This window comes from Myotis davidii, unplaced genomic scaffold (genome assembly GCF_000327345.1).
Source record: "Myotis davidii unplaced genomic scaffold, ASM32734v1 scaffold130, whole genome shotgun sequence".
Lineage (NCBI taxonomy): Eukaryota > Metazoa > Chordata > Mammalia > Chiroptera > Vespertilionidae > Myotis > Myotis davidii.
Window position 1 is genome coordinate 5,453,046 of NW_006285040.1, and position 16,857 is coordinate 5,469,902.

The 16,857-nt window shown below is 36.1% G+C and overlaps 1 protein-coding gene across 1 annotated transcript in view; it reads right to left on the reverse strand.

Moving 5' to 3' along the window:
• Positions 1 to 16,857, reverse strand: part of YTHDC2 (YTH domain containing 2) — a 66,566-nt gene that overhangs the window by 29,801 nt on the left and 19,908 nt on the right. Inside the window, exons 8-16 of the mRNA XM_006755279.2 lie at positions 13,652 to 13,759; positions 10,440 to 10,588; positions 7,862 to 7,997; positions 5,005 to 5,131; positions 4,727 to 4,792; positions 1,457 to 1,635; positions 1,119 to 1,215; positions 951 to 1,038; positions 784 to 864 (exon numbers count right to left, since the gene is read on the reverse strand). Of these exons, the coding sequence (XP_006755342.1) occupies positions 784 to 864; positions 951 to 1,038; positions 1,119 to 1,215; positions 1,457 to 1,635; positions 4,727 to 4,792; positions 5,005 to 5,131; positions 7,862 to 7,997; positions 10,440 to 10,588; positions 13,652 to 13,759 (1,031 nt within the window). The remainder of the gene's footprint in view (positions 1 to 783; positions 865 to 950; positions 1,039 to 1,118; positions 1,216 to 1,456; positions 1,636 to 4,726; positions 4,793 to 5,004; positions 5,132 to 7,861; positions 7,998 to 10,439; positions 10,589 to 13,651; positions 13,760 to 16,857) is intronic.

Sequence of the window (16,857 nt, forward strand, 5' to 3'; positions counted from 1 at the left end):
CAAAATGAACACTGAAAATATTATAAAGTAATTAACAAAATTTTCACATGAAAGCCATTATTTATATCCACTAGAACAGACTTACTTTGCCTTCTACAACATGGATAGTATTTCTTTCCTTGACAAATCAACTACCTTTATCATTTTCAATTCTTTCAGTGAAATGAGAGTTGCTAGGCATTCCATTACTAAAAGGAAATGCTGACTTTTATTTACAGCAGGGGCTGGTACTAAATATTTTAGCCTTTGCAGAGGGTCTTTGTTGCAACTACTCTGCCACTGCAGTGTAAAAGCAGCCATAGACAATAGGTCAAAGATTAAACATGGCAGTGATCTAATGAAATTTATTTTTTGTTTGCTTTCTTTCAGCATGGCTCCCTTGCATTAAATATCTCCTGATTACCTACTATTCTTGGAGCATTGAAGATATAACAATAAATAAGAAGGTTATGGGCCATTCCCACATGTAGAATGAAAACATGTAATCAAATACACACAGTTGGACAAAATTTTCACTGTAACTAGCCAAACCCTTTACTTCCTTCCTAGTATTTAGTGAGCAAAAGCTACTTTTTTGTATGATTTATAAAAATAACAAGATAGATCCTATACACTGAATTGCTTAAGGGAGAATATTCACTTTAGTGAAATTAACATTTACTGTTAAATTTATCTAGAACCAGAAATATTACCATTAAAGTGAATTCTGCTTATGAAAGCATGCACGTAAATGCATCTTAACCTTCCTCATTTGAGTTTAAAATACAACTTAACCATACATACCTCTTTCACCTTACCAGAATCAATAACAAAGACAACATCATTGACTGTGATGCTGGTTTCAGCAATATTGGTGGAAAGGATCTGTAATGGGACATTATGTTATAGTTAATATGAAAACAGAACCAATGACTACTAAAAGAGAAAAAATAAAATTTTATGAAGCTTACTATTTTTCGAACACCTGCAGGTGGGTTTTTTAATACTTTCTTTTGATCAGATGTTTGCATGTTTGAATGAAGCATAAAGACTTGATATCTGTTGACAATTGAAAGAGAAAATATACGATGGTGCCTATCTTTAATTTAAATAAAAAAAAATAAAGCTTTAGTTTTTACCTATGTGTATTGTCAGCAAACCGCTTATCATCAAATAGGATGCGATCCCTCAGTCCAACAATTTCATCATATCCAGGCAGAAAAATTAATATTGCACCTTGGAGAGAAATGATTTTGTTAATATTAAATTTCATGTAAAACCAGAACCAGTCAATAGAATTAGCTATAATGAACTATATCACATGTTTTCAAGTACTGATAAACTGTAATACTTAAGATACTTAAGAGGTTATGCATTATTGTCAAGGGAATTATATAAAAATTTGTACACACAAATTATTAATTTTTAAATCAAAGTATACATTTTGTTCAAGATCTTTTAGACAACACTTATTTACCAGCATCACAACTATGGCAGATATTGTACAGGAGATGCATGATCAAATCCAAGTCTACTTTTTCATCATCAAAACTATGATGATAAGCTTTCAGGAGCTCTCTATCTTCTGCATTGAGGTCACTTCCATTTGTTTGAACCAGAGAACTTTCATCTAGATTTCCAAATTCCAATGAAGCACTTAAAAAAAAAAAAGGTCAAGTCAATTTTAATTAAAAAGAATAACCCTTTAAGACCAATGAGCCCCACTATGTCCTTCTTCAAATTTTCAATAGACATTAAGGAAGATAAGTGATACTTAATGTCCCAACTATAATTCATGTTTTAGTTTAAAGTACACTATTCAAAGTAAATTTGGCAATAAGTGCTTTTTAAAAAACACAACCTGAAGAAATTTCTCCACAGAAAATATGCAAATGACCAAAAAACACATGAAAAAAATGTTATTCGTCATTAGAGAAACAAATATCAAAACCACAATGAGATAACACTTCATTAAAAAACAATGTTAGAGAGGGTGTGGAGAAATTGGAACTTTCCCCTCACACATTGCTAAGTAGAAATGTAAAATACGGCAGCCATTTTGAAAACAATGTGTCAGTTTCTCAAAATGTTAAACAGAGTGTTACCATATGCCCAGCAATTTCACTCTTAGGTATATATACAAAAGAAATAAAAATACATGTCCACATAAAAATTTGTAGACAAATGTTCATACCAATATTATTCATAATAGTAGAAACAACCAAAATGTTCATCAACTAATGAATGGATAAAAAACTGTGATCTGTCCACAGAATGGAATATTACTCAATCAGAAAAGGATGCTGCAACATGAATAAACCTTGAAAACATCATGCTAGGTGAACAAAGCCAATCACAGAAGACCATCAATCATATTATATGACTGCAATTATATGAAACTAGAAACCTGGTGCATGAAAATTCATGCACTTGGGAGGGAGTCCCCTCAGCCCAGCCTGCACCCTCGGGGGATGTCCACCTGCCGGCTTAGGCCCACTCCGCGGGGGGGATCAGGCCTAAGCTGGCAGTCAGACATCCCTCTGGCAGCCTGGGAGCCTTCAGAAGATGTCCGACTAGGAGAGCAGGCCTAAGCCACTAGTCGGACATCCTTAGCGCTGCCGCAGAGGCAGGCAAGGCTCCAACCACCACTGCTGTCCTGGCCAGCCATGAGCCAGCTTCTGGCTGAGTGGCGCTCCCCCTGTGGAAGTGCACTGACACCAGGAGGCAGCTCCTACATTAAGCGTCTGCCCCCCTGGTGGTCAGTGAGTGTCATAGCGACCAATCATTCCTCGTCGGTTAGCTGTTAGGGTCAATTTGCATATTGACCTTTATTATATAGGATACCCAGAATAGACAAATCTATAGAAACAAAGTACATTAGTGGAAGCTTTGGGCTGTGAGAGTTGGGGAAAATGGGAAGTGACTGATAATTAGTATAGATTTCCTCTTGGGGTAATGAATATGTTCTTAAAATTGATTGTGGTAATGACTGCATAACACTGTAAACATACTAAAAAACTCTAAATGCACACTCTAATTGGGTGATTTATATGGTTTATGAATTTTATCTCAATAAACATTTAAAAACCAAACTTCTGGTCATCATTATATTTTCATAGTAGGTTGTTTCTTATTCTTCACTATGATAAACAACACTCTGAAGAAAATTCCAGTTAAAGAAAATTCTATAGGTACCAACTTAACAAGATTCTTAATTTGCTAGTTCTATACTAAAAGTAAGTTAATTATGCTATTTTCCAAAAGCCAGAATCAGCATAAATTACCGAAATAAATGCCTTAATTCTTTATCCTACACATCTATAAAAATAAATGAGGAATATGCTAATTAGAGCAGACATCTTCCGGATGCCCTTCCTGATGAGCCGGGGCTGGAGAAAAGCCAACCGGATCCCAGGTGCCTGCGGGTGGCCCGGGGGAAGCCAGCCCAGGTCCCGGGTGCCTGCGGGAAGCCCGGGGGAAGTCAACCCAGGTCCCGGGTGCCTGTGGGCGGCCCAAGGGATGCCAGCCTGGGTCCCAGGCACCTGCCAGCGGATGGAGGAGGGAAGTCCAGGTCCTGGGTGCCACTGGGAAGCCGGTGCCAGGGGGAAGGAAGGCCTACTCTTGCACGAATTTTCATGCATCGGGCCTCTAGTAAAGATATAAACTACTACCATCATGAGTATTTATCCATAAGATTTCTAGGAAATTAATATAATACAATCTCTCTAAAAGAGTTTGACAAAAAGATAAACATAAGATTGCTTTCACTGGGGAAAATATTAAACTTATACAATTTTATAACTGCAGTATTTAAACTTTAAGATCCATTTTAAAACATTCCAAGATTTTTCTTACTTTTTAACAGGTAAATGAAGATGCTATTACATTCTTTGTTTTAAGCTATAATCAATTATGAGTTATGCAACAAACATAATATATTTAATTTTAAATATTTGAAATTTGTAATTGATAATGTCATAATCTGGGAAATAAAAAGAAAGCCCAATTAACCAGAATAATTAAAATATTATCTAGAGAATTACTTGGTAATTTGTAGTGTCTAGTGTGCTATATCTGACACCATAAACATGTCTGAACAGCCCAGCCACGGTGGCTCAATGGTTGGAGGTCATGGTTCAATTCCTGGTCAGGGCATTTGCGGGCTCAGTCTCCAGTGTGGGTTGTGCAGGAGATAGCCGATTAAGGATTCTCATCATTGATGTTTCTATCTTTCTCTCCCTCTCCCTTCCTCTCTGTAACCAATAAAAACATATTAAAAAAAAAAAAGAATGTCTGAAACATTAAAAATGTTAGCACTAAAAGGATTGCAGGTTCTGAGTGCTATTATTGAAATAACAACAAAACCCACCATACTAAAATTAACATTTGGATCTGCCAAATAATTTTGCCAGTTTACACATTTTATATTCCTTTCCTTATCATTTTAGTCAAGTTTTGGGAAAATGCAGTGATAAATTCATGTCTGTAGCTACCACTTTTAACTGGAAACTCCCCTTCTGCTTTTTCAAAATAAAATAAAAAAATAAGATAAATATTATAACACAGTGGATCTCATTAGCAACCTACACCAAAAAATCAGAAAAATTCCTTAGAATCACACACACACACACACACACACACACACAAAATACCTCAATAAGAGACTGTAAATTTGTCACTTTCTATAATTTACATGGCTGGGGTTTTTTAAAAAGCAGTTAGAATTAAACATAGTATAAAGTTTTACCTGTAAGATTCTAGAAGATCCACAACTTCAGTCTGCCCAAAGTGTTTAGCCCAATCTAAAGCCATCCTGCCAAAATTCAAAGATATCAAATTAAGGCAAATAAATAATGTTCTCAAAATTACAAAAACTAGTAGTTGCTCAAAATTTTTCATTCACCCATTAGAGATATACCAGTAATTATTACACAATAGCTTTTAATATAAAGATAAATATGAAAAATCAAAAAATATGTGTGCCCATACAAAGATATACAAAGAATGGATACAATTTAAAATTACCAGCCATTTGATGCTTTGCTATGGACATTGGCTCCCATACTAATTAACTGCTCTACTTGACTTGAAAAACCTCGTCCTGCGGCAACCATCAGAACTGTTGCACTGGTTTCACTATGTCTGTAATCGACTAAAATAAGAAAAAGATAAATATGTGTTAAATTTCCAAATTATTTAAAATCATTTTAATTTTTATTTAAATGAAAGAACTGAGCATCAGAAGAACTAGCTGGGACTGGCTACTTCACCTTACTATATCATTAACAGCATTATGAAACCCTTAACTCATATCATCCCAAAGGATCTGTTATTAATATGCTCTTAATATAAACAGGATGGAATAGGGACTATCTTTGGAATTTCAGAGAAGAAAAGACAGTTATTAAACTATCGTAAGCTCACCAAGATACACTAAAGGGCTTCCTCCCATATGTGTCCCAACCAGGGACTGAATCCCTTTGGTGCTTGAGACAACACTCTAACCAACTGAGCCATACCAGGCAGGGTGAAACTGTAGTTAATTTTGGGGGGAGTCAAAATAAATGTGGAATTTTCAACTGCATGGGGGACTGCACTCCTAACCCCACATTGTTCAAGGGTCAACTGTACAATAAGAATAAAGCAGGGTAAGGAGAAATAGTGAGAAAAGGGTGCAATTTTAGTAAAATGGTAAGAAAAGGCCTCTCTGAGAAATCTCTACCTAAATAGAGAGCTAAATGGAATAGACATCGGGCCATATGAGTATCTGTGGGAACAGAATCCCAGACACAGGAAACAACAAAAGAAAGGTCCAAATATGGGAATGATGGTAAGGGTGGCTAAAGCAGAGTGAACAAGGGAAAAGGTAGTAGAAAATGAGATAAAAAAAGATAAACAAAGACCAAATCAGGGAAGGGTCTTTGGTTTTTATTCAAAGTGTAATTGAAAGCCATGGAAAAGTAAGAGAAGAGCGAAGCAGCATAATCCAATTCCCTTTTTAAAAGGATCGATCTGATTGTTCTCTGGAGAAGAGACTAAAATAACATAATAGAAGCAGTTAATAGGCTACTACTGTAGTCCAGGAGAGAAATGTTGGCTAATACTAGGATGGCAGCAGAGGGGAAGTGCAATATAGTCAGATTTAGATTTACTTAGAAGGTAAAAATAATAGAATTTGTTAATGGGTTATATGTGGGGTGTGAGAACAAAGTCTAGGATGACTTTATGTTTTGTTGACTTAGCAACTAAGTGAATGGTAATACTTTAGGTTCAGATTCAGGTGGTCTCAGATGGCCAGGCACCTGCATTTTTAAAAAGATCTACAATTGATTATGCATACTTAGGAAACACTACGGAAAGAGCATGTTGAGAGGAAATCAAAAGTTGTTTGGGGCAAATCCAGTTTTATCTGATTGACATCCAACTAGAGATGTCAAGTGATCAGACATATTGAAGAGAGAGGGAGGTCAGGACTAGAGATATAAAATTACAAGTAATTTTAAATAAATACATAAAGCTATGATTAGATGAGATCCATATAGTGAGTAAGTATAAGTAGAAGGAAAGTCAAAGGATTGAGGCCTGGGACATTTCATATTTAAAGGTCAAAAAAAAGAATAAACCTACCAAGAAAACAAAGTAGTTCCATCTAGGGAGAAAAGAAGGAAAATCAAGTATGGAATATCAGAAGTTAATTTAAAAAATGTTTCAGGAAGGGAGTGATCAATAATCCCATATAATAAAAGGCTAATATGCAAATCGACCAAACGGTGAAATGACCAGTCGCTATGATGCACACTGAACACCAGGGGGCAGACTTTCAATGCAGGAGCTGCCCCCTGGTGGTCAGTGTGCTCCAGAAGCCGGGCTCAAGGCTGGCAAGTGCAGCAGCAGTGGCAGGAGCCTCTCCCGCCTCTGCAGAGGCACTAAGGATGTCCGACTGACGACTGAGTGGGCCTAAGTCGTCAGTCAGACATCCCCCAAGGGTTCCTAGACTGCAAGAGTGTGCAGACTGGGCTGAGGGACCTCTCCTCCCCTCAACCTGATGCACTAAATACATGCATGGGTAGGGTCCCTGAGCCTGGCTGGTGATCAGGGCTGGCCGGGGCCTTCCTTCTCCAACTGCCGGCTGCGGTTCCTTTATTCCGTGCTGCCCGCTGGTGGTCAGCGCACGTCATAGCAAGCAGTTAAACTCCCGGTCGGTCCAACTCCCAAGGGGACAATTTGCATACTAGCCTTTTATTATATAGGATGATGCTGAGAAGTTTAGGTGAAAGAACATTTAAATCCTTTCCAGTACTGACTTTCTATGATATTTTATTCTACCTTTTGCTAGGAATCCTTCAAGGTTCTGAAACTCATCTCTGGTTGCCAATATCCACTATCATCAGCTAACAACATCAGGATAACTCACTAGTGAAAACATGTCACATGACATACAGCATGTACATGTGAATTAGGACTTGAGCTCACACAACTAAAGATATATTAAAATACTCCATTCACTTACTTAAAAATTTAGAGCAAAGTTAGCTCTTTTTCTTCTCCTTTTGAAATCACAAATGTTTTGAAAATCCAAGCCATTCCCCTGGGAGTGGGAAGGTATATGTACAATACATTAACATAAAAATACTTTTGCACATAATTGGCATACACTCACAGACCCCATTAAACTATTCTGGTACAACTAGGTTAAGAATCCTGATTTAACACAATATTTATTTAGTGTACTATGCTAATAAGAAGATCCTGATGTGTGCATTTCAAATAAGTACTCCAAAAGAATAAGTTATTGGCTGTGAATAAAAAATATAGTACATACATTTTGAATTGAAATTTTCAGCATAAATCTGATTAATAAATTAAAATAAATTACACTTACCACTAACATTTTCCGTTAAAATAAGGTGAAAAATCTGAGCAAAGGCCTCAACATCTTTATTCAGCCATATATCAGAAAGACAAGCATCCATTTCCTTTATTAACCATGGTTCAAGGCAATTCACATCTTTTTCTGTCTTTACAAAAAAAACAAAAAGCAAAGGTTATAAATTACCTAACAGCTTAACCTCTGCTTGCAAAGAACATGAGATGGCCAGAATGATCACAGAAACTACTAACCATATAATATTATAGCATAGACTTTGACATGTTTCTCATCTCATCATAAACATATCACTTACATTACTATATGTTGTTCTTACATTCATCTTTCATCTGAGAATAAGAATGTTTGTCAACAGGGTAGATGATCCAGATAAAATATTAACCAAGTATTGGTATGCTTCTGATAGGATGTTGCAAAATGTCTACCAGTGGTTCTCTCTCCCAACTGTATGCCAGAGGGACCACCACCTGGAGCTTTTCAACACTGATCCAGGTTCCACCCCAGAGCAAGTACATTAGTATCTCTGATGATGGAGGCCAGATTCCATAGGGTTTTAAAAGTTCCTTAGGTGATGCTAATGTGTAACCCACTCTTAAGAACTAATAATCAAAATCCTGTTCATTGAACCAAATGAATGTTCCCTATATTAAGAAACAATTTTAAACATTCTTTAAAAATATTTTTAAATTCATGTATAGTTCATTTGGATACATTATCTCTAAATAATCGCAAAAAACTGCAGCATCTCTGCATTATATACCTTCTCATGCTCAAAACAGTAAGTTAAATTCTTTTTATAGACAGTGCATAGTCCCAGCTATATTCTGCATTTTCATCAATGCCGTTTAAAGAATTCCAAACCAGAGTCAAAGACCAGAAGGGTCCTAGGAAATCAGCTAGTTCCAGTTTTCAGATTTCATGGAACTCAGTGTAGGAGAGGCACCACTTGGGAATGGGGATAAAGAGTTACGGATGACCAGGCAGGGCTTCTACAAAATATTCACTTGTAAAAATAAAAGAAGAGAACTTGATTTTATCTATAGTAGGCAATTGATTTTATACAGTCACAAAGCTGATTAGTGATAGAAACAATACCAGTATTATTTGCTCTAAAACCAACAATCTTTTCTCAATTTTCTAAGTTATCATGTCTTATATTATTTAGCTCATGGGCTCCTAAACGTTTGAGATGACAAAATATCAAGCAATAATAATGCATATGCACAATATCTATAACTATATTCAAGATATTTAGAGAAAATACTGAAATAATTTAAAGTTAAAATGAAACAGTAAAAGATACTGCATTATTTACAAAAAAAGTGTTAGAAAGCCATTCTGAAATATGTGTTGTAGCCTAAAATAAACTTAAAAATTTATGCATAAATTGTGCCGCTATGAACATAGGGGTCCATATGTTCTTTCTGATTGGTGTTTCTTGTTTCTTGGGATATATTCCCTGAAGTGCAATTACTGGGTCGAATGGGAGTTCCATTTTTAATATTTTGAAGAATCTCAATACTGTTTTCCACAGTGGCTGCATCAGTCTGCATTCTCACCAGCAGTGCACAAGGGTTCTTTTTTCTCCACATCCTCTCCAACACTTGTCATTTGTTGATTTGTTGATGATAGCCATTCTGACAGGTATGAGATGGTACCCATTGTTGTTCTGATTTGCATCTCTCGGATGATTAGAGACTTTGAGCATGTTTTCATATGTCTCTTGGCCTTCTGTATGTCCTCTTTCGAAAAATGTCTATTTCAGTCCTTTGTCCATTTTTTGATTGGATTGTTTATCTTCCTTTTGTTAAGTTGTATGAGTTCCCTGTAAATTTTGGAGATTAAACCTTTATCTGAGATAGCATTGGCAAATATGTTCTCCCATGGAGTGGGCTTTCTTGTTTTGTTAATGGATGGGTTTTTTTTGGTGTGCAGAAGCTTTTTATTTTGGTGTAGTCCCATTTGTTTATTTGCTCCTTAGTTTCCATTGTCCTGGGAGCTATATCAGTAAAGATATTGCTACGGCATATGTCTGATATATTGAAGATGAGTGGATTAAAAAACTGTGGTACATCTATACAATGGAATACTATGCTGCTATAAAAAGGAAGGAATTTTTACCATTTACAACAGCATGGATGGACCTAGAAAGCATTATGCTAAGCGAAATAAGCCAGTCGGAGAAAGATAAATATCACATGATCTCACTCATATGTGGGATATAATGAACAACGTAAACTGATGAACAAAAATAGTTCCAGAGACAAAGAAATACTGAACAGACCGTCCAGCCTCAGAGAAAAGGCAGAGGGGGCGTGGAGGGAGGGTGGAAGATCAATCAAAGGACTTGTGTGCATGTATATTGGCATGACCAATGGACACGGACACTGGGGCAGTTGGGCTTTGTCCTGGCGGGTGGGTGTGGCGGGGGGGTGGGGTCAATTGGGGAAAAGGAGACATGTAATACTTTAAGCAATTAAAAAAATGCATAAAAATATTATGATCTCCTACAATGTTCTTTAAACTTAAAATTTTTACTTAAAATATCAGTATGAAAACATTTAGGTCTTACCAACTGACTGAAAACAGCATCACCACCATCATCCAATAAATCATACTCTTCAGTCACATTTGGAATTGTTCTTTGCCTCTGAGATTCAGGCTTGACAGTATTCTCTTGAGCTGAATACCATTCTGTAAGTGTGGTTTGTTGTTTCTCTTCTAAATTAATTATCAAAGAAAGAATTTATAAATAAGTTATTTGCTTTGTGAAATATATTCCTTTGTTTTAGTATTCTAATGAATCTGAAAATACTTAAAAGTTGGCCTTATTTAAAATAAATTACACTCATATTTTCAGTTAAAATAATATGAAAAACCCAAGCAAAGACATTAACATCTTTATGTAGCCATATGTCAGAAAGATTATTATTATTAAATATTAGTATCCCGATACAAAAATTCATGCACATTGAAAGGAAATTAATTAGAATAAATATTTTAATATTGCTATTCACCCTTTATGATAGAAGTGTCAACCAAATTCACGACTGATAATGACAGATCAAAGCACACGTGTGCAACTGGTGCCAGCGAGAGCTTTCTATGTATCACACATTCGCGAGTCAACTTAGCTTTTTACAGATATAGAATAAACTTGCTTAATTAGACCTGCTTTCTGATGTAGCTAAACTTTTGCCAGCCCAGTGAAGCCCCCCAACTTCTCTTTCAGGTAACTGTCAGCAACACAGCAGTAAATATCAACACAAGGCAGATTATTATTGTAGATCGTGCAGGGAGAACAAAAGGTAAAATATTTAACTGTAGCAGTGTTTGACTATAATTCTGCACAGTGAGAAAACCTGAAATCATTGTCAAGGTCCACCATTTCTTACTTCTTTTCAGTGGGTCAAGTTTCTAAACTTTCTAAATCTCCATTTTCCAGCTAATGAAGAGAAAATAGGATTCCACCGCATCTCGTATCTACCTACTCCAGGACTTCTGTGAGGATCAAATGAGATGAGGCATGGAAAAACACTTCACAGACATTTGATTGAGGTGTAAAATATTTGCACTTGGCTATAAAGCAAGTTGTGTTCCTGAGCTGAAGAAACTGAAAGGCTAGTCGTCTCTAGGGAGAGGAAGCTAGGCGTTGCTATGTGACATCATTACCCGGTGCCCACAGCAACCCTTTCCAGACTGGGTGGGGCTGTGGGCCCATTTTGTGCCATGGGGTCTTGGCAGCGTCGTCTGTGATTTGGTGGACTGTCACTCTGGGGTGGTGGCGGAGCCTGAATCCCGAAGTGGGTTTTGCTTTGTGGGTGCCAGGTCCGCAGTGCCGTTTCTCTGTGTGCGTCACAGCAGCTCCTGCATTGAGCATCTGCCCCCTGGTGGTCAGTGTGTATCATAGTGACCAGTCGGACGGTCGGACACTTAGCATATTGGCCTTTTATATAAATAATTATTTTTTAAAATATATTAATTAGCAACATTTAATGAAATGTGTTATGCTAAATCATAAAGACACATGAAACTGCTTAAAAACCTTATCTATTCATCTATTAGTAAAATGTTTACTTTTATATCCATAATTCAAAGAACAGTATTTTAACCATACAATAAATACTGTTTAAAATCAATGATTGATACTCATATAGCGTTTTGTAGAAAACAATTTATTGAACTTCTGGCACCATGCTAGTTGTTTGAGATACAAGTTCTATACAACTTTCATGTTCAAAAGTTTCAAGATCTACAAGTTTTATAATTTACTCATTAGTGATTTAGCACCACACTGTGAAATAAGTATTGCTAACAGCTTTATCAAGTGGAAAATACAAAGTTATTTATCCAAGGTCATACAGACAAAACAACAGAATCAAAGCTTTAAGCCAAATCTTCCATCATGAATAATGTAGGTAAAAGTAAATAAAAAGAGTCTAATCCTAATTCAAAACCTGAGATATGTCATAAGAAATGTATTAATAGGCAAATAATGCTAAAATCAAAGAATAGAAGCAATTCATAACAATATCAAGATTTGAAAACCTTGATATATGTATCAAAGATGAGTTCCCTCCCACCCGTTTCCTACTCTTGTCCTGAGATATGCTGTGGCATATCATATTCGTCTCCCTCCTTCAAACAGTGGTTGAATCTTTTCCTTAAAATATTTTTATTGATTTATTTTTAGAGAGAGAGAAATGGAGAGGAACGGACAGGGAAACATTAATGTGAGAGCAAAACATCAAATGGCTGCCTCCTGCATGTCCCTACAGGGGATCTAGCCTGCAACCCTGGCATGCATTCTGGCTGCGAATCAATCTGGTAACAAGCAACCTTTCAGTGCATGGAATGCCAAACCAACCGATCCATACCAGCCAGGGCAGTGGTTGAATCTTTGGATATAGACGCATACAACCTCCTCAATTCCGGGATTCCCTTTCTTTTTAATTAATTTTTTAAAAATTGAATTTAGCGGGGGGGAAACAAGGAGACATATGTAATACTCTTTGTAATACTTTAAGCAATAAAAATAAATAAATTCTCACCCGAAAAAAAAAATTGAATTTATTGGGGTAGCATTGGTTAATCTCACCCGAAAAAAAAAATTAATTTATTGGGGTAGCATTGGTTAATAAAATTATATAGGTTTCAGGTGTACAATTCTATAATACATTATCTGTATACTGTATTGTGTATTCACCATCCCAAATCAAGTCTCTTTCCATCACCATTTATCCCTCTTTTATCCTCTTCTACCTTTCCCCACCCCTTTTCTCCATTGTATTCACCATACTGGCATACACTTTCAATTCCTCACTATAGATTATAACTTCTGGACATAAACCATATTGTAAAAGGTATATTTGGGACAGTATTCTAATATATTACACAATTATATACAAGACAAACACTTCCAAGTGTCCTTGTACCTCCATAGTATAATACTGGAGTATTCTAAAAAGTCAATAGGAATAGTAATTTTCTTTTTATATGTGTTTGATAAAAAGCTAACCTCCCACCCTGGCCAGTGTTGCTCAGTGATTAGAGCACTGGCCTGAGCACCAGAGTCTCAGGTTCGATTACTGGTCAAGGGCATGTACCAGGGTTGCAGGTTTGATCCTCATCCCAGTCAGGGCACATGCAGGCAGCAACCAATCGATGTGTCACTCATGTTGATGTTTCTCTTTCTCTCTCTCTCTCTCTCTCTCTCTCTCCCCCCCTCCCTTACACTCTCTAAATATCAATGGGGGGTGGGGAATAAGAAATAAAAAAGCTTACCTCGCTGTTTTTCCTTTTTGTATTTTAACATTTCTTTATTTGTATATCCAGTAGTTCTTAAAATATCTTCCAGAAACATTTCTTTTACTTCAAATGGTCTTCCCTGTACTAAATAACATACATTTTAAAAAGTAGTTATTGCATCTCAGAGATAATTCACATAAAACCATGAGATTTCCAAGTTAACAAACGTTGAGTGTAAAATCCAAAAGCAATTCTATAGGTCAAGTGATCCTCATGATATTGTCCTTTAAATATAACTGTGATCTTTATTTTAGAAAAGTGTTCATATGCTTATTTTTTCCAATGTTTACTCTCTACTTATCATGTCTGGCATCATGCTAGGCACCAGGAATACAAATGGTAAGCAGAAACAGAGCTACCTCCTGACCTCCTGAAGCTTGCAAGCTAGCAGAGGAGACAGACATTAATCCAATAATCCAGAATGTAAATTTTAAAATAGAGTTGTGACAAGTGTTATCAAAGAGAAATACAAGATGACATGACAATATCTAATGTGTGTGTGTGTGTGTAGGGGGGGTGTTACTGAGTTAAGAAAAGCATCCTCACTGAGAAAATGAGGACCAAGAGAATGGGTAAACAAAATAACTAAGCTATGTGGGGAAATATAGCACATGCAGAGTCCACTGTGGGAAAGGATATGAAAAGACCAAACTAGTTTCAAGCTAACTAGAACATAGTAGGAGAGGGGGAGTTGAGAGGGGATTGTAGTTCAAGATGAAGCAGGAGAAATAGATAAGTCTTATTAAGGATTTAGGTATTTATCTTGAAGTAATGGTCATTCAAAGTTTTAAGCTCAGGAGAGTGTTCAATGTCATCAAATTCCAGTTCAGAAAAGACCGTTCTGATTGCATCATGGAGAATGGATTTAAAAAAGAGCAGAGTGGATGGAACAGAGCAGGTAGAAGTTATTCCAATAGTTCAGGTAAAAGAGAACAACTTGAATGAGGTTGGTGATAGTAAAAATGGAAAAAAAGAGACTTTAGAGACAAAGTAAAACCCACAGAACTCATTATTTGATTGGATATGGAGGAATGATAAGGAAAAGTCAATCAAAGCTCTTAGATTTCTGGCTTATAAAATTGGATAGATGATGAGGTTATTCCTTGATGTACCAAGGAAAACTGAAAAAGGAACGGGTTAGTTAGCTGGTGGAAGTTGGGGTTTAGTTTTAGACATGTCAATTGTGAGGTGCCCAAACTAGCTTTTAATTAGCAGATGCATGTATTTCATGTGCCTTATCATCCAAGAATATTATGAAAAGAAAAATATACAGATTTGTGACTTAGGTGACAAGGTCAATGGTATGATTAATCAAAACAGGCAACATAAGAAAAGATTTTTGTAGAACTATTAAGTATTCAGTTTGGGTCATATTAGAAGTAAGCTGTTTATAAGATATCTAAGACCAAAGCTCTAGAGAACAGTCTGAATTGGTGAAAACAGTCTGAATTGGAAATAAAGATTCAAGGGTCATCGGTCTAAAAAAGAAAGTAGCCCTAGCCTGTTTGGTTTGGTAGATAGAGCATTGGCCTGCACACTGAAGAGTCCCAGGTTCAATTCCGGCCAAAGGCACATGCCCAGATTGCAGGCTCAATCTCCAGTGGGGGGCGTGCAGGAGGCAGCCGATCAATGATTTCTTCTCATCATTAATGTTTCTCTCTCTCTCTCCCTTTCCCTTCCTCCCTGAAATCAAAACATTCACCTTCTAAAAAACTCATTAAAATAGATAAATAAGTAAAAATAAAAAAGTAGAAGGGCATTGAGAACTTCTAGAGACACTAACTGTGCATCTCCAGTACCTCGTAGAGTGTAGCATATAGAGCAGAAAAGAAGAGGAAAAACAAAGAAAAGAAAGGAAGTGAAGGTGTATAAGGAAAAGAAAACAGATCAAGGGAATAACCATAATATCAACGTTTAAGCACCATTGTAAAACAAAAAACCCACAAAGAAGACCACAAAAGAAAGTGCAAACTATAATGTAACTGAGTTTCAGAAGGCAGTTTTGTCAAATAAATTATGGGATCAGAGCATTTCACACACACACACACACAAGAAAAAGGGGGCCAACCATGAAAAATACTAAAGAAAATGTAAATAAGATTTTTGTGTAAAATATGAACTATAGGCTTGGCAATTAAATTAGTGTCAAAACAATACTAGTAAGAATATACAAATATTCAGCCCTATAAATTACAGAAATTTAAATAATTTTAGGCTTTTGAAAAAGTAAAATTGAAAAATCTGTTAAAATTAAAAATATATCCTTTTATTCAACAAGTTCATTTTCAGGAACCTATCCTTAAAAATAAGAGCACCAGTATATAAGGATATACATATAAGAATGCTCATTACAACACTGTTTATTGGGGGGGAAAGGAGGATCTAAAACCAATCTGAATATCAAAAAATAAAGAAATAGGTAAATCATTGTACATTCATATTATAAAATATTAAAACTAAAACAGCTGCTTAAAATAATGAACTACATCCACGACCGCTGATATGAAGGACTATTCACAATGTGCTGTCATATGAATAAAGCAAACTGCAAAATAATGTATGTGCTCATTTTTTAAAACCAATTTCTGTAAACATGATATATGTGTAGATTTGCACATATGAGATGGACAAGGTGAAAAAGGATATACACTAACCTTTAACATTAATTAATCTCGGGAAAGTAGAACATGGAATAAGAGGACAGGAGCAACTGTATACTTTTTCCTACATATGTTTGCACTATATCATTGAGGTAAACACATACAACTTTTTCTAATTTTGAGGATAAATTTAATAATTTTTTAACTGGTGGCAAAACCAGTTTTGATTAAAGGATAAGGACAAAAGTTAAGTGACAGCATGTTCAGAAGTACCTGAGAAGTAAAAAAGGGAATGTAGTCTCCTCTTTCAAGGAGTCTGTCAATAAAGGGGAAGCTGTAGGACAGAATTTAAAGGGAAATACAGGGCCAAAATAAAGAATATTTCCTGCCGGGAGCTGGTCCATCCTTGCTGTTTCAAGGGACCTGGCATATATGGCATACTGTTCTTAATGTTTGCTCACCTTCTTGGCACTATGTGTTTTAACCAAGGTCACCTCTCTGAGAAAGGTTGTTTCCCCAGGTAGGGATTTTCCCCTGAAGTTAGGGAGGGAATAAAACCTCTTAACCCCTTCCCCAGCAGAA